The sequence below is a fragment of the Oncorhynchus keta genome, chromosome 34, assembly GCF_023373465.1.
Source record: "Oncorhynchus keta strain PuntledgeMale-10-30-2019 chromosome 34, Oket_V2, whole genome shotgun sequence".
In the NCBI taxonomy this organism is placed as follows: Eukaryota; Metazoa; Chordata; class Actinopteri; order Salmoniformes; family Salmonidae; genus Oncorhynchus; species Oncorhynchus keta.
This window is the reverse complement of record NC_068454.1, coordinates 63,598,190-63,624,448: the sequence shown is the minus strand read 5'-3', so window position 1 is coordinate 63,624,448 and position 26,259 is coordinate 63,598,190. Positions and strand designations below refer to the sequence as shown.

General features: G+C 45.5%; 1 protein-coding gene across 1 annotated transcript; it reads right to left on the bottom strand.

Moving 5' to 3' along the window:
* Nucleotides 1-1,211: 1,211 nt before the first annotated feature.
* LOC118367520 (PR domain zinc finger protein 1) lies at nucleotides 1,212-12,809 on the bottom strand. The gene is given in 8 exon segments (XM_052494401.1): nucleotides 1,212-3,259; nucleotides 3,377-3,505; nucleotides 3,614-4,563; nucleotides 4,566-4,667; nucleotides 7,008-7,260; nucleotides 8,212-8,331; nucleotides 10,161-10,475; nucleotides 12,632-12,809. Coding segments are annotated over 8 exon segments (2,490 nt in total). The 5' UTR covers nucleotides 12,659-12,809; the 3' UTR covers nucleotides 1,212-2,665.
* Nucleotides 12,810-26,259: the final 13,450 nt, after the last annotated feature.

Here is a 26,259-nt window from a genome sequence, read left to right as displayed (position 1 = left end):
TGATAGTAATAATAGGATGTTGGAGAGAGACCAAATAGCCCATGCTACGTTAAAGCGAAAACCGTTGAGTCAGAAGGTGAGAGAACAGGATGTTTTTGGTTTGACAAAGAGCACGTAGGCTACGCTACAAACCCAGACGACAGTTCTTGTTTGCTAATGCAGAAGATTCACAAACGGGAGCAAGTTTATTGTCAAATGGTACTGGCTACATTCCAGCTAGTCTTGAAATAAACCAAATAAATGCTAGGTCAGAAACATGAATAGCTCATCAGCTGTGCTAGCTAGCTTAACTTTTACATTATAATAGAGCTTGTTCATGATTGTGCCTTGTGTAGGCCTACGTACCGGCAACTGCCAAAATAAAGGAAACAATGAGCGAATGAGGGTTCTAGTGGATCTGTTCTAGTTTAGGTCCACTCAACCCCTTTAAGCACGTTGTTGGTGTTTCCTTTATTTTGGCAGTTACCGGCTTGTGCCTTACTCTGAAACCAGAGTAAGGGGATGTCTAGTTTTTTTTTTACACTGCCCAAAACCATTCTGCTGTTTTACTTACCTGTTTTCCTCATGGTCGTGTTATGCTGCTGTATATACACTACACTGGGTTTGATTGTGCAGAGCCTGCAGTCTGTACTGAATTATTCACTTTTTCAATGAGGGTCTGCTAGGAAATAGTGCAGGCAAACTGAGGATAAAATACCGACCACAGTTACTATTGCCGTGGGGCAAGGGGATGTGTTCCAAATGTACTCCTATTTCCTTTTCCTGTCTTTTAGCTTTGCACGGCCCGCAAAAATGACAAACCTCCATTCTTCTTTACTACATACCGACCATGCATACATGACTAGAACATTCATAGAAATCTTGTGTTGATGTCACATGAAATGTTTGTGCCTCTTCTAAATACACTATTCTCCATTCATTCCATCCCTTGGAACTTCTTCCAGTGTCTTGATCTAAACCAAAAGGCATGCTTACCACTTTGATGATGCCTCATATTGTTGAGGCAAAGTGGTGTCTCATTAGTTTTAACTAGCTACCTCTCCTTCTGTCCTTTCCTCCATGATCACTGATCTGGGGCTACATGAGGTGGAAGCAACATGATCTACCGGAAACCATAGAATACTGAAACCCTAATGTCTACTAGCTGCTTCTCCTAAAGCACAATAACCCAAACAGGAGGCAGATAAAAACAAAATAGTCACACAAAATAGTCAGATTAGAACTGTGGACATTTATCAGAAATTTACATTTTGCACATAAATAACAATGTAAACGAGTATGTAAACAGAGACAGTATTTTTTTCTCCTCTAGGGCTAAAGATGAAAGGGGATGCTTTGGTCATACTTCAGGGTTGGAGGGAGAGAGAAAAAAGCGAGGGAATGGGGGCTGATGTGCAACTGCTTCCAGGTCACCGGCCTGGGCTCACAGTTGCTATGGAGACAAACCATATGTCGTCTTAAAGCCATTATAGCAGTCAAATCATATTGAATAGTGGGAGGAGCAAGCACCAGCTTGGGGGAGGGGCCAGTGCATAAGAAGGCCAAGGTGCTTTGGTCTGTGCCATTTAAAAATGAGAAGGAGGATACATTTTTCTCAAACAAAACCACAGCTAAAGAGATAACACTTCATCACAGACAAACAGTATTCTCTTGGTCTTCTTTTCAATAATTTAAGTCTCTTTTTGGTGTGTTTGAAACTAAAGCCAAGTAAACTTTACAGTGTCTCCTTTTGCTATTAACAGTGTATTGAAGTTCCCTTGGACTGTTGGGGGGGGGGATTCCTGGACTCGCAGTCTTTATATGCTACATATTGAGCAGACTTTCCTGCTCTTTGGATCATGTGGAGCTGCACTCCAGTTGATTGTGGTTTCTTCTTCAAGTAGCAAAAGCAGTAAATAGAAAACACACTCTCCTTCAGCTTCCCTCTGAACGTACAGACACACATACTCACACTCACAGGCATACAATCATACACACACTGAGGTAACCGTTGTTGAAAATACATAAAACAAAAAATGCCCTTTTTTTGTAGAACTCGGGAGGAGTGTGGACATAGAGAAGCTTGCTGGAAGGGTCAGAAGGTCAAGCAATGCCTTTTCTTTCTAATCAAAAGTTTGTGTTCACCTTTGGCAAAACAAAGTTGGGACCTTTGACCCTTTTTAACCTGCTATATTGTTTAAATACATTTTTAAAAATAAAAGTAGGCACCCCTGCTTCTCAACAGGTCACACAGGATGGATACAGGCAGAGAGAGAAAGTATATACAAAGAAATGGCCCCAGAGTGAAATCAAAATCAGAAAAACAAACAGTAAATTACAATGAATTACCTGGTCATTGTAAACATCACTTCCACATATTGCTTTTCGAAGACAGAATAATTGCATAATAAATTAAGGAGGTTATATAATAAATTCAACAAAAATAACATTGAAAACAGTAATAATAACAATGATCTGGGTGGATGATTGTCCTGTCTTAAGTGTAGGACACAGTGGAACAGTTAAGTAATCTGGGGACAGTGTCTCTTGGAGCCCTGAGTACATAAGTCCCTGAAAGTTTGAAAACCCCAGTCGCTACAACCATCAAAATATATTTACACTCGTTGCTCCTGCTAACCAAGTTCTCAGAGCCACAGTCTGACTCAACGTCCTTCAAACGGTGAGCTCAAGCCTGTTCCTCGGACTCCTGCTTGATCGTGATGTTGGAAGGAAGAAGTGGACTGCTTTGGCGCAGTTTGATAACCGACGTCTCATTGACTGAATTGTACAGGCCGTAACCTGTAGACTGGAGCTCACTGGCGCCGCCCTTGTTGTGGTGGTAGCCGGAGGTCTTGAGGTCCATCTCCCTCCACAGCATCCCCAGGACCTGCTTCTCCAGGACAGCCTCGACCTCAACCCCTCCCTGGAGCTGGTCCAGCCTCTCAGCGTGGTCGCTCATGTCGAAGCGCTCAATCTCCTCATTGATGCGCTGGAGCTCTTCCTGGGTGGAGGGGCTGGGGGTGGGGCCACCTGAGGAGGTGACGGCAGCCAGACAGTAGCCCTTCAGGTGTAGCCGCAGGCTGCACAGGTGAATGTAGTGGCGGTGGCAATGGGGGCACTTGTGTGGCCGCTCGCGGGAGTGAAGGCGCTTGTGCAGCTTGAGGTGGACAAACTGGGTGAACTTGGCAGGGCAGAGCTTGCACGAGTAGGGCTTCTCACCCGAGTGGAGGCGCAGGTGGGTCTTTAGGTTGCTGGTGCTGCTGAAGCGCTTATGGCACACCTGGGGGGAAAGAGGACAAGTGAAGGGTTAGAGGAGGAAATTCAGCATTGCTTATGTAAATGCAGCAGCTAGCTAGCTTAACAGACTTAGCAACTAGCATATGGTGGTGGTCTTTACCGAGCACTCATGGGGCTTCTCTCCAGTGTGCACCAGGAAGTGTTTCTGCAGGTGGGCCAGCTGGGTGAAGCCCTTACTGCAGGTCGAACACTTGAAGGGCCGCTCACCGCTGTGGACACGCAAGTGCACCTACACACAGCAGGGACAATGTTACGTCAGTTGGGTTCAATGCAAGGGAACACAAAGTAGTCTGGATGCATGGAATGAAGGGAGTGAACAGAATGTCTCCAGTCTCACCTTGAGGTTAGAGAGCTGGCCGAAGGTCTTGCTGCAGACGTTACACTCGTACTTGATCTTGCCGTTCTGCTTCTTGAGTGGGTAAGGCAGGGTCTTGTAGCCTGTAGAGCCACCACCACGCTTCATCTTGCTCAGGTTCATGGCCTCCTCCTGCCGGCCGCTGGCGCTGCCCAGTTGGGCTGAGGTAGGCTTGGTGGGCACGTGCTCGCTAGGGGCCGCCGTGCCCGCTGTAGGTGAGCCGCTGGTGGGGGCGTGGGGGTGCCCGTGTGGGTGAGGATGATCATGGCCAGAGTAGGGGTGATGGGGGTAGTGGGGGCCGGCTTTGTCCCCGATGGTGGTGGCGGCTGAGAAGGCACTGGTGGTGGCGGAGAGGAGGAAGTCCCGGTGGGTGGAGAATGAGGGGTGGGAGGAGTTAGGTAGTAAGAACCTGCTCCCCGCCTCCCCAGGCAGCAGGGGCATGTTTGGGGGCAGCAGGCTGCTGAAGAGAGGGTACATTCTTGGAAACATGCCCCCGACAGCAGGCACCCCACCCCCAGGTAGTGGGTAGTGGTGGGGTAGCATGTAGCGGGAGTAGTGGGGGCCGGGGGGGTAGAAGGGCGAGGAAAGGGGGGCGGCTGGTGGAGAGTAGCCTGGGAAGGGACCCAAACCTCGGGGGTAAAAAGAGGAGGATTGGGGTGTGGGTTGGGGAGCTGCGGGGCTACCATCGGGGCTACTCTCCGGACTGCTCCGCGCCGACGGACTCGGGGTCGCCGACGACTGGTTGCCTGGTGATCTGATTGCTGTGTAACAAAACTGTACCGGGCTGGTCTTAAGGCTCAGGAACTCTTCCTGAGGGTGGGGGCGGAATGGGGGGTAGAGGGCACGGGGGTACAGGGGCCGATCGGGGCTGTCAGCACAGCGGGGTCGCGTGGCCAGTGGCCGGCTGGGCTCCCTCTTGCTAGAGGTGGTGAGGCCCCGAGGATGGAGGAGACACTGTGTTCTATCTTGACTGGGGCGCTGCTGCTGCTAACATGCTCCTCACTGGCCTGCTGCTTGGCTTCCAGCAGAGACTGCTCTGTAGAGGGAGGGAGAGAGAGAGGTCAGACGCACTGTTCTCCCTCTGACTGAAGACCACGTTTCCCTTTGACTTGGTGTCAGGAGAATTGCGCACAGGAAAAACTTATCTAGACATGTCTTTACCTTAGGAGAAATAATGGTCTTTCAGCTGTAGAGGTGGGGAGGGGGGTTAGGAACACTGTAACAGTGGTTCAATTAGCGTGACAGATTTGACGAACGATCATGGAGGGCTAAAAGACAGGAAGTGAGGAGTGACAGCTGCCTCTGGGCAGGGTGTGTGTGTGTGTGTGTGTGTGTGTGTGAGGTGGTGGTGGTCTGGGGGCAGATAAAAATCAAGATAAAATCCAAATGGGGGCAGGGCTGATTGAAAGTTTCCTCTCAAGTTTGGCCTCAACCTGCCCTCTCCACCTGACTCTCTCAATCACACACACACACTCTTGACACTTCCTGACAGAGGCCTTTGTCTGATAGGTTTGCTCATCATCTCCAGCATGCACACTCACGACCCAAAGAAGGACCCTTCAATCACATTCCATTAACACAAAAACACACTTCCTATCCTACACCTTTGGACTTTTATCAGTCCTTTAGGTAGAAGTAAAAACAACCACCCAGGATTCCTTCTAGTTTGCTATTGTTTCCAGGTCAAAGGTTAACTGGGAGAGCTTCCTCCTCCCTTGCACCTACTGTCACCTCCACATGATGAAAGATGGGATTACTGCAAGCGCTTCCAGGCTACACACACACGCTAAAAGCCTCTGCATGTCGGTTAACACATCCTCACCTGTTAAACCTCCATCAATCGGGATTTAGAGTGGACATCAATAATCCCATCCATTTACTACCCATTGAACTTTTACTAGAGGGTCACAAATCTGTGTGTGTGTGTCCAATAACGTGTATATACATTAAGCTTTCCAGCACTTAATTACTCGACAGACTTTCAACACACACACAGTGACCCCCACACCACTACAACGGCAGTGTGTAAACACAGAGGTTATCAGTGCCTCCCCCCTCTCCTCTTCCCTGTCCTCCCCCTCAGATAACACCACTCCCAGCCCTCCTTTCTTTCAGAAAACAAACAGGGTGGCCATCTTGGAGATATCAATCTGTCAGCACGGCCCCGCCGCCAGGAAGTTCAAGTAGTCAATGGAGGGGACGCTTTTCTTCCTCTCCTCTCTTCCCTCCGTCTCTCCACTTTTAAAGTGCCAAATAAATTAAGGAGAAGGGCCAAGGAGCCGTCAGCACATCACACACGCACGCACACACTTTTGAGATTAAAAGAGTGAGTGTGTTGGAATGAAATGCCTCTCCGGTTATGTGTGTCCTTGCATGCAAGGGAGAGGGCGTGCGTAGGATAGTATGCGTTTGAACGCATACACATTTAGAACAGGAAATGCTAAACAGGTGCCATATGTCTGTGCAAAGCATATTGTCGTTTTAAGGAAGGCTGATTGTGTTAGCATGTAACACACACACACACAAATATGGAGAAAAACAACAGCTGTCACACCAAGAGGAGAGCGAGTGGGAGAAGAGCTCCAGTTCAGTCAATTCAGACCAGCCAGTTCTGCTGACTCACACAACCAACCAAACACACGTCTGGTTCTACTATGACTGGGTTAATGGAGAAAGACACAGGGAGAGAGATGGACAGAGCGAAGAGAAAGGTAAGTATGATGTCATTCCCAGGTCAACAGAGGCCCCTGTGGTAGTGGGGTGGTTTAATTACAGGGGCCATAGAGAAAAAGTAGGAGCCAGAGGGGCCAGTACCATGAGGGGGCCCAGGCCCCTGTGTCTCTGCCCCAGGAGATGTGCATCTCCCGGGGAACTGGAGTCACTACCTACCACACCTGGAGGCAGAATGCTGGCTCCTTCCTCCCATCCCTACCTCCCTCCCTCCCTCCGCTTCTAACTCTGTCTGGTGCTCTCTCACTCTTTTTTGCTTCCTCACACATATTCATATTTGCATTTAGACTATTCACTTTATGACTAGTGGTCACACACATGCAATGGTGGCGCTGACAGAGATGAAAGGTTGAGGGGCTGTGTGTGTTAATGCCAGGCAGATGTTCAGAGAGGAAGGAGATGTGGCTCCCCTCAAAAATACTGTCAGGCTCTCACAAATATACTCTCACGACACACACCAACACTGAGTAGGTAGGTGCTAAATAAAAATCACACACACAAGACCATAGAAAGTTAAACATAATACCAATTGTACACTATACTTCCAAGGATACAGCGTTATTACTATGTAATAAATCATTGCATACAGTATATGATTATCGTTGTATAGCATCTATGTAATAAGGTTTCATATGATAGGACTTACTGAGTTTCTGCATCATGAGCTCTCCAGAAGGCGGGTAGTGGAGGCGGTGAGCGAACTCTGGGCAGTACCACACCAGCAGCTCGGTGCCAGGGGGGATGGCCCTCACCGTGTAGAAGTAGATGTTCGTGCCATTCTGGCACGCCACCAGGTTTTGCTCCCCCGCCGAGTGGGCCGGGTTGACGTAGCGCATCCAGTTAGACCGCTCCTCGTCCAGGCCGTCCACAAAGTGGTGGAAGTCGCCCTGCGAGTAGATCTGACGAGACGGAGAGTTGGGAAATGGTCAAAGGTTAACGGGCAAGGAAGTCTCAATGGCAAGTTTAGAACGCTCCAGAAAAACAGTGCTGAGTAACGGCTAAATATGTTGACGAATCATATCAGCAGCGTGAGTGTAATATCATTAAAGTGTAGACTCGTTAAATCTCTCTCCCGCTCCACTCCAGACCTTATAGCCAGTTATACAGACTGAGGGATTGCGAGACCGACAGAGTAGGAGCCTCTCTTATACACATCAAAAAGAGTTGAGTCAGAGAATACGTCACGCCTACAATGGCACTGACACTCATTCTGAATCTTCCCCCTCTCTCCACGCAGACCACTCTCTCTATCTGATTGTGGACATCAACGAGAGAGAGAGAGAGGTCTATAACTCTGTTGTGTCTTGCCTGAGCGAGGTACATGAATGGAACACATAGCTTTGGGATGTTGTTGAATCTCGGTGAGTGCCTGTGTGTGTATGAGTGCTACATTATCACTTCCCGGAACGATGACACCGTAGCCCTGTTCCTGTGTACAGTGTAAAATTGTCATATTACTCCTCCATTGTTCCACTACAGTTCTTACTGTACTAGCTGCCACACTTACTGATCAGACAACCACCACTGAATAACAGGCTTTACCCAGCAGATTTATCATGATGAAATAGGAGATGAGGGTGTGTGTTACAGCGACAAGTATGCACCACACACACACACAGAGTGGAGAGCCTTAGTCTCAGAATGATTAGAGAGAAAACCCCTTCCGTCTCCACACACACAAACTTCTGAAGAACGCAGAGACCCTGGCCGTGACGTCACACGAAGTCAGTCAGTGGAACAGGAAATGACCTATGGTTGTTTTTCTTCCTCTGTGGCTGTCTTTTACTGAAAGTGAAGCGCTTGCTCTCTTTGTGTGTGTGTGTTAGTGGACAGGAGGGAAAACCACTCACCCTCCAGAAGTACTTCCTGTTGGCATCTTTGGGGACGCTGTCTGCAGTGTAGCTCTGACCCACCAGGGGGCCAAAGCGTGTTCCTTTGGGGATGTACTCTCTGCTGGCCACTCCAATCACCTACAGGACAGAGATAAAGACCATTAGTTGCAGTGTGTGTATGTTCGGTGGTTAGAGGATTTACGTTATCACATCCTGCCAGGAGGTCACAGTCTTCACATGAAGACGGCCGGAAGAACCCATCATCATGATCAAATCAACAAACAAGGCTGCCTCTCTCTGTGTGTGTGTGTGTGTGTGTGTGTGTGTGTGTGTGTGTGTGTGTGTGTGTAATTACCACTCTGTACTAGTAAAATCAGTGGCCTAGGCTGGAAATTTGACTGTCACACTTTCCTCAAGCCACATTTGCTGTGTGTTTTAAGTGTGTGAACATAGTCAAACACACACCTAACCCTTATCCAGTGCCAACAGGAAGAGTTAGACACCTTGAGGGAAAGAGTTCTATTTCCTCCATCTCACCCAGGTTATGCCACAAAGCATCTCCCCCTTCTCGCCTCTGTTCCTTTCTAATTGACCACAGGGCCACTCCCTCTGACACCCTTTACGACACTCACAACACACCCTACCACATCAAAACAACTCACCTTAAAGGAGAAAGAGATCCACACCTGATATTAAAGCGCTGTTGTTCCTTTCAAAATAATTGGGAAAAAAACTTGAAATAGAGGGAGGAAGGAAGAACAGCAAGGGAAGTGCATCCGTCTGAAAATGAGGGATTATCAAACCTAGACGTTCAGCTAATCTCCTAACCATGATAAACTCTGATGTATTCACCAAACCCCCTACACAGACTACATTTGCACGCACACACACACACCCTTATCCCCTTCATGCATATCCTACACAAACACCCTCCCTAAAGGATTGGGAAATCCCCCTTCCCATAGCCATCCCAGGGCCAGACCACTTCAAGATTAGGGGTGTTTTGAGGATAACTTATTAACCGACTTTACAATGCTCCCTAAATGACTAAGTCAATATCCTTTCATCACTGGTAATGCTATACTCTGTCCACATCCTCTCATTTTCCTCTCTTATTTTCCCTCAATCTTAGTGGTCGCTTCTGTGAAGGTGATAAATATTGATGGATAACGTATCAGGTCGTAAACAAACGTGGTGGGAAACACTCATTCTCACACACACAGGGTGATAAGAAACAGATGAGCAATGACAAGAAAATCTATTCATTGCAACCAAATCATGCGGTCTTGATCAGGTTAAAACCACAAAACGTTCCCCACCTACTCTCATGACCCCTCGTCTCACTTATTCTACAGGGTTCAACGGTTAGACTGACTGGGAATCAGTTTGGGTTGTGAAGAGGTTGATATCTGGACAGAGGTAGGCATGTAGGTAGGGAGAGCTGGGTCTGGTCTAGTGTAGGACTGACTAGTGTGAGAACAGAGGGATAGACACAGAGACAGGTAGGGTAAATGGTTATCAGGATGTGTTGATGAATCTCCCGTCAACAGCACGGCTAAGTATGATTAATGACTCTTCATGGATGGGTGGGAGCTCATTTCTCACTGCAGAGGCTCTGTAGCAACCTGCATCACACCTCCGAGAGAGTGTGCGTGAATTCCCCTCCACACTGGGCTTACACACCGCTCCTACAACACACACAGGTCATCGCCGTGCTCCCGTGTGTGATCTTTTACAATGAGACACCCTCCTCACCACAATCCCCCCCTGGCTGAGACTTCTCCTGCTGTCATGTATTACCTACAGTTGAGTCATGTGAGTTTGGGGAGCATATGGGTTTGCAGATGGTGTGTGTGTGTGTGTGTGTGTGTGTGTGTGTGTGTGTGTGTGTGTGTGTGTGTGTGTGTGTGTGTGTGTGTGTGTGTGTGTGTGTGTGTGTGTGTGTGTGTGTGTGTGTGTGTTCCTACCTCTTTGGAATCAGCTAGTTGTTTGAAGGCCAGGTTACGAGGCAGTGAGGCCTCTGCTCTCGTTAACCCCTTGCTCTCTGTCCCTGCCTCCCGCGGAGTATCCTTGACGATGTAGGTACACTTCTCCTCAAACTCCACCTCCGTCCACTTCATCATGTCCGCCTCCTCCATCGAGTCTGTGTCGGTGGCCATTTTGGATCTCGTGTCCATCTGGGTTTCCGTGTCCCTATGGGGTTCGGTGTCCATTTTGACGTTGTCGTGCTCTACAGTGTGGGCCCTCTCAGTAGTCAACATGGCCGAGCTATGAGAGGTAGCCTGAGAGAATGGGAAAGCGATAAGAGAGCGAGTGAGAAAAAAAGAAAGAAAGACCGAGATGGAGAGAAGGAGAAAGGAAAAAAATTGAAGGGGAGAAAAAGAGAGAGAGGGGAGCGTTATTATCCAGTATGAGTCAGTGAGTGGCGAGTTCCTTTGAGACTGGCTGACGAAGCAGACAGTGTCTGTGCTCTCTCTGTGGGAACAAGAGCCACTGTCGACCGACCCCACTAGCCTCCAGCCCAGGACAGTCTAATCCCCTCTACTCTCTACTTAGAAGGAAACACTCAATCACAGGAAACCGTCAACTCTATTCAAATAAGTTACAGAAAAATTTGAAAAATAACACTTATTGAGTCCAGAGGGAAAAGTATATCCCTTTTTTTTTAATTACAGATGAGTTGTGACCCAAGAGTATGTGTTATATACTGTATGCGTATACGGCTAGTGTCTCGGGGAAAGACAGATTGACCAATGACTTGTGCAGATAGGCTGACACGGCCTAACCAATGGCAGCCAAGCTGTGAGTCCATTCCGTGGGCTATGTAAGATGGCATAAGGTCAGGGCCAGCCACGCTACCCCTCGGTCTCTACCCTCCCTCACTATCTTCATTCCCTCTGTACCCTTCTCCCTCTCTGTCCAACTCTACTTCTATCTAGCCTACCCTTCTTCATTCTCCCTCCTTGTCAAACTGTCAACATAAGTCTCTTAATCCTCCTGTTTCTTTCTTTATCCCCCTCTCCCTTATGCTCTCTCACTGTCCCTAGCCCTCTCCCCCCAGGGTGGAAAAATAGTCACAAACAGGGGAAGGAAGTCCTGTCTACGTCTGAATGGAGCTAAAATTGGAAGCAGAGTGGCAGAGCAGCGGAACAGGCAAATCATGTGTGTGTGTGTGAGACAGTGGGGAGGGAGTGCCAAACCTTTCCATTTGGGGGGCCACAGCAACACAAACAAACTTCAAACGCTCCCCACCCAAGACCATCTCACACACACATCCTTGTCCCACAACAAAAACACAGTGTCCGTAGAATGAATGATCATACGCTACAAAGATTGTCAAATTTCAAGGCCGATGATAGACTGAAATGCAACCTTATACGGTGTCACTCACATATAATTCAGGAAAAACGTACCATAACAGAGATCTACTCAACCCTCCAGCAATCTCCAAAACTAAACCACAACTAAAAGCTTGACAAAATTCCCCAAGCCTTGGCCAAATTAAACATGACCCTAAATTCACTCAAGCCAATAAAACAGGCTCCGAGGAGACTAGTGTAATTAATTAACTTCCGGAAGAGTAACAGAACAACCAATCACTTTCTCAAAATGTTTTTCCAACAATAATTTCAAATAAATTTGTACTACAAACAATATCCCAAGTAATTACATACATGAAATGATAATACAAATAGGATATTCCGTTTCAATGTAGAGTAGATCATTTCAAACTATTTAATATTTATTAATATTGTGATATTATTTATTGTACATTGATATCATGAATATCATTTGAAAGGGATTTAAATATATAGATAAATATAATACCAAACACTAGTCAAAATCTGTTCCTGCTAATAAATTAGTCTTTCTATGACAGCTGTGCAAAACGAATACTGAAACTGAGAACCTGGCCAAAAAAGCAACTGATTTATTCAACTCTCACATACATATCTCTGTTAAAATATTCGATAAACACTACTGATATAGTTTTTTTTTTTTTATGTAGCAAGCTATAACCAATGACAATTTTAGAATTTTAATAATTCATCTGAAGTGGACAAACTGCAATAAGGTAATAATTTAAACACAATCTCAATACTCAAAATGATTGCATTTAAATATTATATTCAACAATATACTGAAAGTTTAACAAACTCATTGCATAATGGAGTGGCCTGACAAACAAGGAGAACACTTTGACTTACATAAATAACTCCTAAAATAAACCTTCATATTCATTGTCACTGGTTTAATTTAGAAAAGTGCTTGTTCAACTATTACAAGCAAAACAAATGTAATACACAACTTTAAAAATCCTCAAAACGAATATAAGTTAAGAAATTAAATAAATGTTTTCCTTAAAATAAAAGTGAAAATTCCAAAATCAAACTTTTTTTCTCTACAAGTCTCTTTCTCCATTGACTAGCGTACTCACCGAGAAGCTTTGGTCCCAGCCACACATAGGGCCGAATGATCTCTCCCCTGGGTGAGTGTGTTTATTTGTGTGTGCGTGGGACAGGTGCAGTTCACCCTCTCCCCCTCCAATCCAAGCGCTACTCCAGAGTGCGAGTGCTGTGTGTGAGCGTGTGTGTGTCTGTTCTCGTGAGTGCCTTCTGTTTAACTGACTGCCCCTCAACAAGTGAGGGAGATGTTGATTCACTCAGTGGTCCCTCCCTCATTCCCTCTCCACTCCCCCTCTCAAGGACCGCCCACCACCATGAGGAACACGATCGCTTGCAGCTCATTCAGGAGCAGTGGCAGGCAGGCACACACACACACACACACACACACACACTGCTCTATGGAAATAGCAGGCATTTTCACCTGAGGCATGAGCTCTCGCTCCTTCACACAAAAATTTCAGTTGGCACATAAAAGTACCATCACACACCTTAACATAAATTCAAACATTCTCCTGCAGTCTTCGATAAACTTCAATAAAATTAGAAAAGGTTGCCAGTTCCAAATCAAAGTCTCAAAAACATATTCCCTCAACATGGGTGCTTGTTGCGTAACAGTTACATATCAACAACCCCCCCCACAACAAACACACATAGATGGGTGGTGGTGGGGGGGGGGGGTTGTTTATGAATCTTCTTGGGGAAGGAGGACATCCTGTGACGGTGACTCAATGCCCCTCTGTTTACCCAGCACAGAGCCGCGGACGGACGTTCTTCTTACACACATACCCCCTCTAAAGGGCGACACTGAACTGACCTCAAGGCTCAGTCTCACCAACACACTCCCTCTCGGTCTCTCTGCCTCTGGTAATAAACTGAGGCATAAAAGGTGCAGGGCTTACTGACCCTGGTTAAATACAACCCAAAACACTGTCTCTCCTCCATCTATCCCTCTTTTCTGTCTGTATCAGATCCCCATTGCAAAGACCACTCAAAGCAAGCAACCGTGTCCTGGAATTCAACTGGAAATCCCCTACTCTCCCTCGATTGACATCAGTCTTGAGTGGGACGGAGTGGAGCGAGGGCTAATGAAGAATGATAATGAAGAAAATAAAACATGAGGCAGGGGAGGAGGGCAGGGAGGGAGAGAAAGACAGAACCGGGTCTTCAATCTCCCCGACTGGTGACAGAGAGTTGACCACATCACACGCTGCCTACTCCTTCCTGCCAACAGACGACCCACCGGCCCCAAACACACACGATCTGCACCCCAGCTGGTCTACATGATCATGCTTTGTAGCGACCAACCCCTACCAACAAAAAAAAAACATCTCACTCCCTCCAGAAAAACAAGTTAAGATTTCAACTAAACAAAAAACGAGAACGAAAATAACGTCTTTTCCCCTTTGAAAGGCACATGTGGTCCATCCCTACCGGCTTGCTGGGAACAATCTGGGCCAAGACACAGACGACACCCCACCCCACCCCACTCACTCACTCACTAGGCTCTCCTGATCCCTTTCCCCTCTCCTCATCCCTCTCTCTGTTTAAACTGTAAAGGAAGGAGGGGGCGCAGGCAGGCCTGAGGCTGGGGGAGTAGGGAGGGGTGACTCTGCTCTGAAGTCAAATGGCTCTTTTTGTTTATGCGCAGGCCGAGGAGGGTATTTCATGTGGCCTGCATGCCTGGAGGAGAGAGGGGGGGGGGGAAGAGGGCCACACGAATAAGGGCATGGGGACCTCCTGTTAGTTTTACAGAGGGCTCCTATCAGGGCTAAGAGTAACACACACAGAGCTGAGCAGAATTGTGGTGCCAACACATCAGAAGGACGTAGGGATTATGAAAAGAAAGAAGAGAAAGGAGGTGAGGATGAGAGTGGATGGAATGGGTGGGGGTGGCTCACCCACAGGTGAGATTAGCAGCCATTCCAAATTCATGGTTCCCTCTGCAACAAGAGGCAAAAAGCAGCAAACTTTATTGACTTCATGGCAGATTCAGCTTAACGATCCTGCTTGTCACAAGAAGAGAAGTACTGACTACACTGTCAATTTCTCATTCAAATGCCATGACTGTTATTCACCTTGATATTCAAACTCTCTCACACACACACAAACTTCACAAAACTTTCCCCACAACAGTGGTGGATCTTATCTTGAGAGTTGATCTGGAGTGTCACTGATTTTCTCCCCTTTGTCACAATATGTTTTAATTCCAGTCTACAGGATGCCTCTCACAAGATCATAGCAAGAAGATTGTTATTGACCATTTCATGTGGCGTGTGTGTGTGTGTGTGTGTGTGTGTGTGTGTGTGTGTGTGTGTGTGTGTGTGTGTGTGTGTGTGTGTGTGTGTGTGTGTGTGTGTGTGTGTGTGCACGCCAAACAATGCTTGTATCCGCTTGAACTTTCCTCAAAAAGTGTGTGTGCGCAGAGGAGGTGCAGTGGATTTGGGTATTGTTCTGGAAAGAGTTAATCCCTCAATGGAGCCATTAGGGGGAAGTATGGAGGTTAGACCATTATCCCATTTGGGCTGAGGGACCTGTGTGTGTGGACACGTGTCAGGTTGAGCCCCCCTACAGCGTAGAGCAGGGTGGGGTTAGGGCATTGCAGTAGCCCTCCTAATCTTGCCAATCCACCGCAGCTACACACACACACTCTCCCCCCTCAGCCATCTGGAGGGACTGTCCACACGGCGGGTGGACACTTGTGTGTTACGATCAACACCACCAGACAGTCACCCTCCTTAACCCAGAGGAAGAGCTAATCATGGTCTATTTGGCACATGCCACTGATTACATTGTATTTTTCATTAAGGAGGCAAACAGAGGCCAGTGGCATTGACACACTGCTGACAATGAGACAAGGAAAGAGGGGAGTGAGAGTTAGCCCATCAAACATTGGGGAGTAGGAGTTATCCTGTCACAAGTTTCAGGCCAGGCAGACATTGGATTCCAAATAGAGCTGGGCTGGGACTATATCAAATGTCAAATGATGTAATAACTTCACTTCCTGGAATCAAAATACTACAATGTTTGCTTCATAACTCATAAATCCACATTTCCCAAATATTAGACTTATGAAATCTTAATTTTGCATTAGCTCATAGACTGAACTATATGGTGTAGAATGACAATAGTGTAAGTAACATGACTGAGATTCTCTTGTTTTCCACAGAGAAACGGATGTGTGTGTATGACTGATACCCTGGGCAAAACGGACTCAACTCTAGAAACTGTCAATGAAACTTTCAACCACTAAATAGACAGAACTATTTAAGCTCGCAGACCTTTTCTGCAGATAAATGTTTTCGGAGGTTTACAGTGCATTCCCGTAAACAACCTGGAACGTGCTCTGTCACAACCAGAATCACATGCCTCTTCTTTTCGGCAATGTGCAGGAAGTCGTAAGTCTACTGCACACACAATAATGAGCACAGCACGTTGTGATAACACAACCTTCCAAAGTGGCTGCGTCATCGGACACATTTCGGGGGTAGGCAACGAATCATAAAACAATAGGACATATGATCCTAGGGCCTTTGCTATAGCACCAAATACTGCCCACGACAGCTGTACTTAAAAACAATGTTTATGTAGTTGTCAGGTTGTGGTATGTGTGTTACACTGGACAGATATAGGCTAATGGAACTCGACGCGTGTGTACCATACCCCCGTGCCGGTGACAGCAACCAAAGCGTTGCGCAACGGGTGTTCAACTGTTAAAAACGGTCAAATACCCGGTCTGGCACATTTGCCAGTTTAGCGAACGCCATGGTGAAAAGATAGAATCAGGACATTGCATAACCTGTGCAAGATGAGACTGTAGGATAAAAACGAAACGGGGCTAACAAGTCCACTCGTCAAAATATAGCGTTGTTATCCGACTTCTTTGTCGGGCTAAAGAATGTAAAACGACTGAACTGTAGACTACGCAAGACGCACTTCCAGTCATGTACTCTATGCAATCACTTTCGATTCAAAGCCGGGTCGTTCAATGCGACTCATTCAATTCCTTATCGCATTCTTAATTGAACCACACACACACACCTTTTTATTATCAGTAGGCTAATATCGATTCAGAGTTGCAACAAAAGGGAAGACGAGTTTCAGAAAAGTATTTAATTAAGCTAAACAAGTGCGAATATTTGCAAAAATAGATTGTAAGGCTGTGTTGGAGTAGATTCTGTAGGGCTACTATAAAGCAAATAGCCTACCTAACATTAAATTAAGATACAATGTTTCTCATGGCTAGGCTATATAACCTATAGGCTACATACAACGTGCCAAAACTTAAGGTAGAAGAATGTGAATGAAATGCGACAACGTGAGATCGGCTGCTCTGTCTTAATTCAGGACTAACTTTTCGCCAACACTAAACAATGTAGCAAATAAATGTAGGCTATTCCATGTTGTTTATCGAACTGCAGGGACTGTAGCCACGTGAGCGAAGCGGGGTGCAAGCTCTTTTACCTGTCCGCGTTATGACGCGCCTGTCGCGGAGCGCTGGAAGATATCCTTATCTCAATTTCCAAACTCAGGCGCTGCTGGCCTAGGTCCGATCGTCTCTCTTTGTCGTGCGTGTATACTATGAAATTGTCGAGGTGAATCTGTAGTCTACAGTTTCCATACAAAGTAGCCTACCCCTTCTTTCCGCGCACAAATCTGCTCCACCCAAAACTGTAATTAGGATTAAGACAGGCAATTAACAAAACAAACCCCTGCGCTGACGCTGTTGATAACTGATGGAGCAATTGTTAGTTAAAATAACATCTCTCGTTTCCAACATTTGCAGTGTGCTTAATTTAAAGGAAATTAACATGTTCATTTAGCCTAAATGTCGAGAAAGTTTTAGACGCCTTCACTCCTTTGCACCCACTGTGAAGGCTGCTAAAAGATAACTGAGGAGACAATGAATCAATAGGCAATAGTTACAAAGTCATGTCTTTGTAATGTGCATATTTGAATGATTAAAAACTTGAAAGAAAATGGAAATTTGGACGCAATCGGGTGAAATTGATTAATATAAGACATTGAACGCTTTATTGATACGAAATCAATGATCATTCTCAATAATTAGCCTATTTATTTGGCAGAGGCGGGCCTACCATATGCTACCATGCCGTTAATTTGGTAGAAAAAAATATTCTTAAAGGAATCGTTTTTCATCAAGCATAAATACATTTTATTAGGATTAGTCTATTTTCTGAACGTTTTCCTTTTTTAAAATTGCATCCAAATGTTTGGATGACATTTTTGGTAATTTTTTTGTTGTTGTAAAACCTAAACACATTTAATTGTAATAAAATACATAATATTTGCTTTAAAAAAGATATCTTTATTGGTAGGCTAATAATGTCAATATGTGGCTTGGAGCACTAGAGCGGTCTGGTGAAGGCAAATCCTGTGTAGCCACTTTTTATGGGAATTTGTATGCATGTGTTTGACTACTTACTATATTACATTTCTTTTCTTTTTGGTGGGCTGAGTATGTTTTTATAGTTATTATGAAATTGTTATGATGATAATTGTCCAGTGCTTTTAAAATCATTCCAAGTAAAAGGACATTAATTTTATTGTCTGAGTGAAAATGGAAGCCATTTGAATCCAATGTTTTATATCTGTCCTGCATGTTTGAGTGAAGGGGGAGCGTGAGCACCTGTTGAGCTTTGACTGAGCCCCTGTAGCCCTATTCCATTTGATATGCGGCTCTGTACTGTACCTCCTCCCTCTTCCGCAATTCTCTCTCTCTTCTCTTCTATTCAGGTATCTCTCTCTCTCTCCACTGAGTCTCCCCATCCCTGTGGTAATGGAGTCCATGCTGAGCAGGGTTAGCTGTAGTGGCACACTTCCGCTGTGCCCAGAAGTCTCAGATCTTTACGCAAAATAGACACACTTACACACACACTCTTTCTGTCCCCCCCCCCCCCCCCAACACACACAGTAATGCAGCCCACTCCTCATCAAAGCTGTGGAAGTGTGTGTGGGACGATGGATGTGATGGGGTGAGGCGGGGGGGATCAGAACCCTTTGAGAACAGGAGACATACACATTCCACCCACTCCTAGTGTCCTGCTCCTACCAGCCTCTAACCCTGGGTGCTCAGAGGTGTACCGCATCCTTCGTTATGTCCCTGTCTCTATTTCGCTCTCTTTCTCATCCCTCTTTCTCTCTCTCTGTCACGTCACAGCTGGGACTAATCATCACTTTCTCTCTTCGCTCCCGCTGCTACAGTTGACCTCCTTAACTCTCTTTCTCTCTCTCTCTCTCTCTCTCTCTCTCTCTCTCTCTCTCCCACACACACACATGCACACACACCTAGTTGGCTCGAGGGAAGCCCTTTGCTTTATCGTAGCTTGGCGCTGAGCTGTGAATGTGTGTGTACATTCTCGTCCAGGAGAAATATTTAGCTTGGCAGGCTGCCAGCGAGGCAAAGCTGAGCCAAGCTGGGATTCACCCACAATGGCAGCCACGCGCCCCAGCTCAACTCAGTGTGTGTGTGTGTGTATGTGTGTGTGTCAGTGGGTTTGCATGTATCTGATATATCTGAATCTTAGTGTGCTTATAACTGTGTGTCTTCCTGTGTGTAAGTGCCTGCTTGAGAGCTATCTTTGTGTATCTGTATAAGAGAAACTGCAGTCTGCAGATGACAACATTTTGTCAGGTGTTGAGGGAAATGTGTCCCACAAGATTATCACACAAAACCACAGAGCTGAGTAACATCGTTTTGTTACAGAATGTATGTCACTCTCTTTCACTCTCTCTCTTTATTTGTGTCTGTCTCTTCTTGTCAATGAAAAACCATGACCTTGCCTGAACAGAGAGATAGAGGGTGTGTGTGCTTTGTGTGCGTGTGTAAGAAAGACACTTGTTGACAGGGTCGTTCCATGACATTTCAGCAAGCCATGACACCCACCATCTCAGATTGTTCTGAAATCATTTCTGTAGTAAACAGATAAGATTAGCATTCCTTCAACATTATTTTGTTGAAATATAATTTGATATTTGAAAAATGTAGCTAATAGATTACACTAGAGGCGCACCTTTGGTTTTAGACAGAATTTGTATTTTTAAATGCAGTCGGATAAACACTCCAAACAACCTACCCGACACTTGGAAGCGTCCACATGGTCCTAAAGCACACCGTTGCCTTGTTTTGTATCACATTCCAATGATAAAACTGGTGGGGACAAAAATGCAATTTCAGCATGGGGGGGGGGGGACACACACACACACATGTGTAAGTTGCGCCCTGGTGCAAGTTGTGACCCTGTATTAAACCCAAATTGATAGGATTCGTGTAGGCCGTCATTGTAAATAAGAATTTGTTCTTAACTGACTTACTTAGTTAAATAAAGGTTACATTTAAAAAATATATAATATTCAATAAATATAGTACCTAACAACTAATTTGGACCAACTTTTTTGATTATTTATTTGGAGTCCTCGTCTAACTCATTGTTAGAAAAAAGTTTGGTCCAAATAGGATGATAGGTACTATATTTATTGAATATTATATGAATGATATAAATTAAGATGGCCAAATTAAGATCAAATTATATTTCAATGAAATAATGTTGAAGGAATGCTAATCTTACCTGTTTCTAACAACAGAAACCATTTCAGAACAATCTGAGATGATGTGTGTCGAAATCCTCTTTCTTGTGCTTTTTGAGGTGGAATGACGCGACAGCAACAATGAGGCGTGTGTGTGTGTGCCGATGATTGAATGGGAAAATATAACAGCAATAAAGCAATCTAACTTTTCAATGCTAGGAGGTCAGTGGGTTTGTGTTATAAAGTGCTACTGTGTCTTTTCTCGTGACTAGGAACTGATAAGAGATCAGTGATCCGGGTGTGAAAAGCCACTGAACTCCCCTAGTATCAGATCACACCTGAACTAACTAAATCCAGCGATCGGATTGTACTCTCAAGACCTGCTTTCGACACGCACTGAATGAGAGCGATTAAGCTATTCAGGGTTGTTTTATATAGTTGGATGCTATGAAATACATTGGTCCTTTGAGACCTTATGAAAGGTGCTGTGTAAATACAATATATTGATATTCCTGGTTATATAAGGTAAACTATTATTATGTTATGCTATACTGCAGGTTTTTTAGCATATGTTAAATATTTGCAAACTTTTTTTCTCTAACTTTGTATACACTGAGTGTACAAAACACTGACCAGGTGACTCCAGTTGAAAGCTACACTACATGGCCAAAAGTATGTGGACATCCCTTCAAATTAGTGGATTCGACTATTTCAGCCACACCTGTTGTTGACAGGTGTATAAAATCGAGCACATCGCCATGCACTCTCCATAGACAAACACTGGCAGTAGAATGGCCTGTATTGAAGAGCTCAGTGACTTTCAACGTGGCACCGTCATAGTATGCCACCTTTCCAACAACTTTCTGCCATGCTAGAGCTGCCTCGGTCAACTGTAAGTGCTGTTATTGTGAAGTGGAAACGTCTAGGAGCAACAACGTCTCAGCCGCGAAGTGGTAGGCCACACAAGCTCACAGAAAGGGACCTTTGAGTGCTGAAACGCATAGCATGTAAAAATTGTCTGTCCTTATGTGCAACCCTCACTACCGAGTTCCAAACTGCCTCTGGAAGCAACTTCAGCCAACTGTTCATTGGGAGCTTCATGAAATGGGTTTCCATGGCCAAGCAGCCGCACACAAGCCTAAGATTACCATGTGCAATGCCAAGCGTCGGCTGTAGTGGTGTAAAGCTCGCCGCTATTAGACTCTGGAGCAGTGGAAACGCGTTCTCTGGAGTGATGAATCATGCTTCACCATCTGGCAGTCCAATGGACGTATCTGGGTTTAGCGGATTCCAGGAGGACGCTACCTGCCCCAATGCATAGTGTCAACTGTAAAGTTTGGTGGAGGAGGGATAATGGTCTGGGCCTGTTTTTCATGGTTTGGGCTGCTAAGCCCCTTATTTCCTGTGAAGGGAAAACTTAACGCTACAGCATACAATGACATTCTAGACGATTCTGTCCTTCCAACCTTATGGCAACAGTTTGGGGAAGGCCCTTTCCTGTTTAAGCATGACAATGCCCCTGTGCACAAAGCGAGGTCCATACAGAAATGGTTTGACAAGATCGGTGTGGAAGAACTTGACTGGCCTGCACAGAGCCCTGACCTCGGGAGTGGCTTCGGGACATGTCTCTGAATGTCCTTGAGTGGCCCAGCCAGAGCCCGGACTTGAACCCGATCGAACATCTCTGGAGAGAGCTGAAAACAGCTGTGCAACAACGCTCCCCATCCAACCTGACAGAGCTTGAGAGGATCTGCAGAGAAGAATGGGAGAAACTCCCCAAATACAGGTGTGCCAAGCTTGTAGCGTCATAGCCAAGAAGACTCAAGGCTGTAATCGCTGCAAAAGTTGCTTCAACAAAGTACTGAGTAAAGGGTCTAAATACTTTTTTATTTTTAATACATTTACAAAAATGTCAGTTTTTGCTTTGTCATTATAGGGTATTGTGTGTAGATTGATAAAGACGAAAAAACAATTGAATACATTTTTGAATAAGGCTGTAACAAGAAATTTTGAAAAAGTCAAGGGGTCTGAATACTTTCTGAATGCACTTTATTCTGGATTTAAAAAAAAAATATTATCTCTGAATGAAATTAATAACTGTTTTTAGAAAACAATACATTTTCCAAATCTGTTGTAGTTGGCAACCCTAATGTGTATGTTTGGACTTGTTCTTTTCACTGGCGTGTTTGGCTGTGAGGACATAAAGACACCCCACTGTGACCCACTTTCCAGCCAGTCTTTGATACTTGTCTCCCTTCCACTTATTTCTGCTCCACTTGGCCAGTGTGTGTCAGGGACTGGTTTTTGAATATCTGTGTGTGGGAGTGATTTTGTGTGTGTGTGTATATTTGAGGCGGGGGTTAACAGTTCTTCACTGCTCAAGCTGTGAGGGGTATTGTGTACGCGTTAACTGGTTAGGCTCTGACAACAAGTGAGTGAAAGTTGTGAATTGCTGCTGAGTGTGTGAGATGGACAGTTAGTGCTAAGTTGTGGATTGGTGAGTGACAATGCTAAGTAGGTCATGTTAATTACACATCAGGGCTAGTTGTATTGACCATTAGAGTAGGCTTAATTGAGTGAATGAGTGTGTTCAATAAGTGCATTTGAAGTGTAAACGGTTCAAATCAAGTGTGTTATGTATTTTGATGTAAGTATGGGGCCATGTTTCATATAGCCCATTTTATCCACATCCTTGGCCCTTGATCAAGCTCCCCAGAGACACTTACAATTAGCCTCCTGTGAACCGCCAAAGACAGATCATTTTTGTTGGCCCCTTTCATGTAATTTAGTAGAGAGGAGGACTGCTAGCGATGTTAGAGTTCTTACAATAGTTAGCATGTTCCTTTTTCAGGGACATTTATGGCCTGTATGATGTTAGCATTAGCCACTTCCAGCGAAGAATTGGTCTTCAATCACTATTACTGCTGAATATAGTTACACAGAGGAGCGTCTGAGCTGTGATTTCCTCTGAAGAGGCTGCTCGGCCATCGCGCCCTCTACCTCTGTCTGTCTGTCTGTCTGTCTGTCTGTCTGTCTGTCTGTCTGTCTGTCTGTCTGTCTGTCTGTCTGTCTGTCTGTCTGTCTGTCTGGCACAGGACCCCTACGTTTCCACACACATATGCACGCACACAGCTGCTGTAAACATGTCTCTGTGAGCACCAACATGCCGAAGCGGTCTGGAAACCACTTCCTCCCCGCGGCTCGACACATTTTACTAATTTACTTTGAACTCAAAGGAAGCAGAGAAAAGCACTTTCACTGGAAAGGGGGCTGAATGAAGTGTATGTGTGTGTGTGTATATATGTCTGTCTGCAAACGCATGTTTTGAATGAATTAATATTAAATTAGGGAAATTAGGTGTGTGTGTGTGTGTGTGTGTGTGTGTGTGTGTGTGTGTGTGTGTGTGTGTGTGTGTGTGTGTGTGTGTGTGTGTGTGTGTGTGTGTGTGTGTGTGTGTGTGTGTGTGTGTGTGTGTGTGTGTGTGTGTGTGTGTGTGTGTGTGTGTGTGTGCTGGCAGAGCAAATGGTGTGATGTGATTGCCATACAGTACCAGTCAAAAGTTTGGATGCACCTGAATTCTCAATAAATCAGACAGTGTCACCAACAAAGAACCATCACACCTCCTCCTCCGTGCTTCAAGGTGGGAACCACACATGCGGAGATCATCTGTTCACCAACTCTGCGTCTCACAAAGGCACGGAGGTTGGAACCATAAATCTCCAATTTGGAATCATCAGACCAAAGGACAGATTTCTACCTATCTATTGTCCGTTGCTTGTGTTTCTTGGCCCAAGCAAGTCTCTTCTTATTGGTGTCCTTTAGTAGTGGTTTCTTTGCATCAGTTCGACCATGAAGGCCTCATTCAAGCAGTTTCCTCTGAACAGTTTGTTGAGATGTGTCTGTTACTTGAACTCTGTGAAGCATTTATTTGGGCTGCAATCTGAGATGCAGTTAATTGCCGATTTCTGAGGCTGGTAACTCTAATGAACTTATCCACTGCAGCAGAGGAAACTCTGCGTCTTCCTTTCCTGTGGCGATCCGCATAAGAGCCAGTTTCATCATAGCGCTTGATGTTTTTTGCGACTGCACTTGAAGAAACTTTCAAAGTTCTTGAAATGCCCGTATTGACTGACCTTTATGTCTCAAAGTAATGATGGACTATCATTTCTCTTTGCTTATTTGAGCTGTTCTTGACATAGTATGGACTTGGTATTTTACCGAATAGGGCTATCTTCTGTATACCAACCCTACCTTGTGGCACACCCTGACCATAGAGAGCCATTGTTTCTCTATGGTATAGTAGGTCAGGGTGTGAATAGAGGGTGATCTAGTATTTCTATGTTTATGTTGTGTTCTAGTTTCTTTCATATGTGGGTGTTTTGTATGATTCCTAATTAGAGGCAGCTGGTAATTGTTGTCTCTAATTGGGGATCATATTTAAGTCATTATTTTTCCCACCTGTGTTTGTGGGATCTTGTTTATGTTTAGTTTAGCCTGTTTGCACTTCATTGACTTCACGTTTAATTCTTTCTTTGTTTTTTGCGCGTTTCACTAAGTAAATATGTGGCAACCATATCACGCTGCACCTTGGTCCGATGATTCTAACGATCTTGTCACAACACAACTAATTGGCTCAAACGCATTAAGAAGGAAATAAATTCCACAAATTAACTTAACAAGGCACACCTGTTAATTGAAAGGCATTCCAGGTGACTACCTCATGAAGCTGGTTGAGAGAATGCCAAGAGTGTGCAAAGCTGTCATCAAGGCAAATGGTGGCTACTTTGAAGAATCTCAAATATAAATTATTTGTCACGCCTTGGTCATTGTATTTTGTGTTTTCGTTATATATTTGGTCAGGCCAGGGTGTGACATGGGTTTATGTTGTTGTATTTCGTATTGGGGTTTTTGTATTATTGGGATTACGGCTGAGTAGGGGTGTTGTATAGGCTTGGCTGCCTGAGGCGATTCTCAATCAGAGTCAGGTGATTCTCGTTGTCTCTGATTGGGAACCGTATTTAGGAAGCCTGGGTTTCGCTTTGGATTTTGTGGGTGATTGTTCCTGTCTCTGTGTAGTTTCACCAGATAGGCTGTAATAGGTTTCACATTCCGTTTGTTGTTTTTGTATTGAGTTATTTCATGTATCGTTCCGTTTTCATTCATTAAAGATCATGAGTAACAAATACGCTGCATTTCGGTCCGACTCTCATTCTACAAACGAAGAACACCGTTACAGAATCACCCACCACACTCGGACCGAGCAGCGTGTTAACAGGCAGCAGCGAAAGGAGGAAGTTATGGACAGCAGAGGCATGGAGTATACGACGTGGGAAGAAATCGACAGGTGGGCGGCCGACCCAGAGAGAGTGCAGGTGCCCGCGTGGGATTCGCTGGAGCAATGCAAAGAAGGCTATAGGCGAATGGAGTCAAAAAGAAAGACACGTCGGTGCAGAGCGAAACCCGAAAGTCACCCCCAAATATTTATTGGGGGGGGGGGGGCTCAGGGAGAGAGGAGCAGAGTCAGGAGTCAGACCTGAGCCTACTCTCCCTGTTAATTGTGAAGAGCAACTGCAGTGGGAGAGGCTGCACCACCTGGAGAAATGGACATGGGAGGAAGAACTGGACGGTAAAGGACCCTGGGCTCAGCCTGGAGAATATCGCCGCCCCAAGGAAGAACTGGAGGCGGCGAAAGCTGAGAGGCGCAGATATGTACGGCGTAGCGGATGGAAGCCTGAGAACCAGCCCCAAGAATTTCTTGGGGGCTCAGGGAGAGTATGGCTGAGTCAGGAGATAGACCTGAGCCAACTCTCCTTGTTTATCGTGAGGAGCCAAGGAGGAGACCAGAACCAGAGCCGGTGTTAGAGGTGAGCGAAGCAGAGACTGTGAAGGAGTTAATGGGGAAAGTGGAGGAGAGAGTAATGAGGGAGTTGCTAGTATGGTGCTTTAGATACGATATTCGTCCGACGGAACGTGTCGGGGATTTAATGGCACCTGGGTCAGCGCTCCATACTCGTCCTGAGGTGCGTGTTAGTCGGCTGGTGAAAAATGTGCCAGCCTCACACACTAAGCCTCCTGTGCACATCCCTAGCCTTGCACGTCCTGTGCCAACACTGCT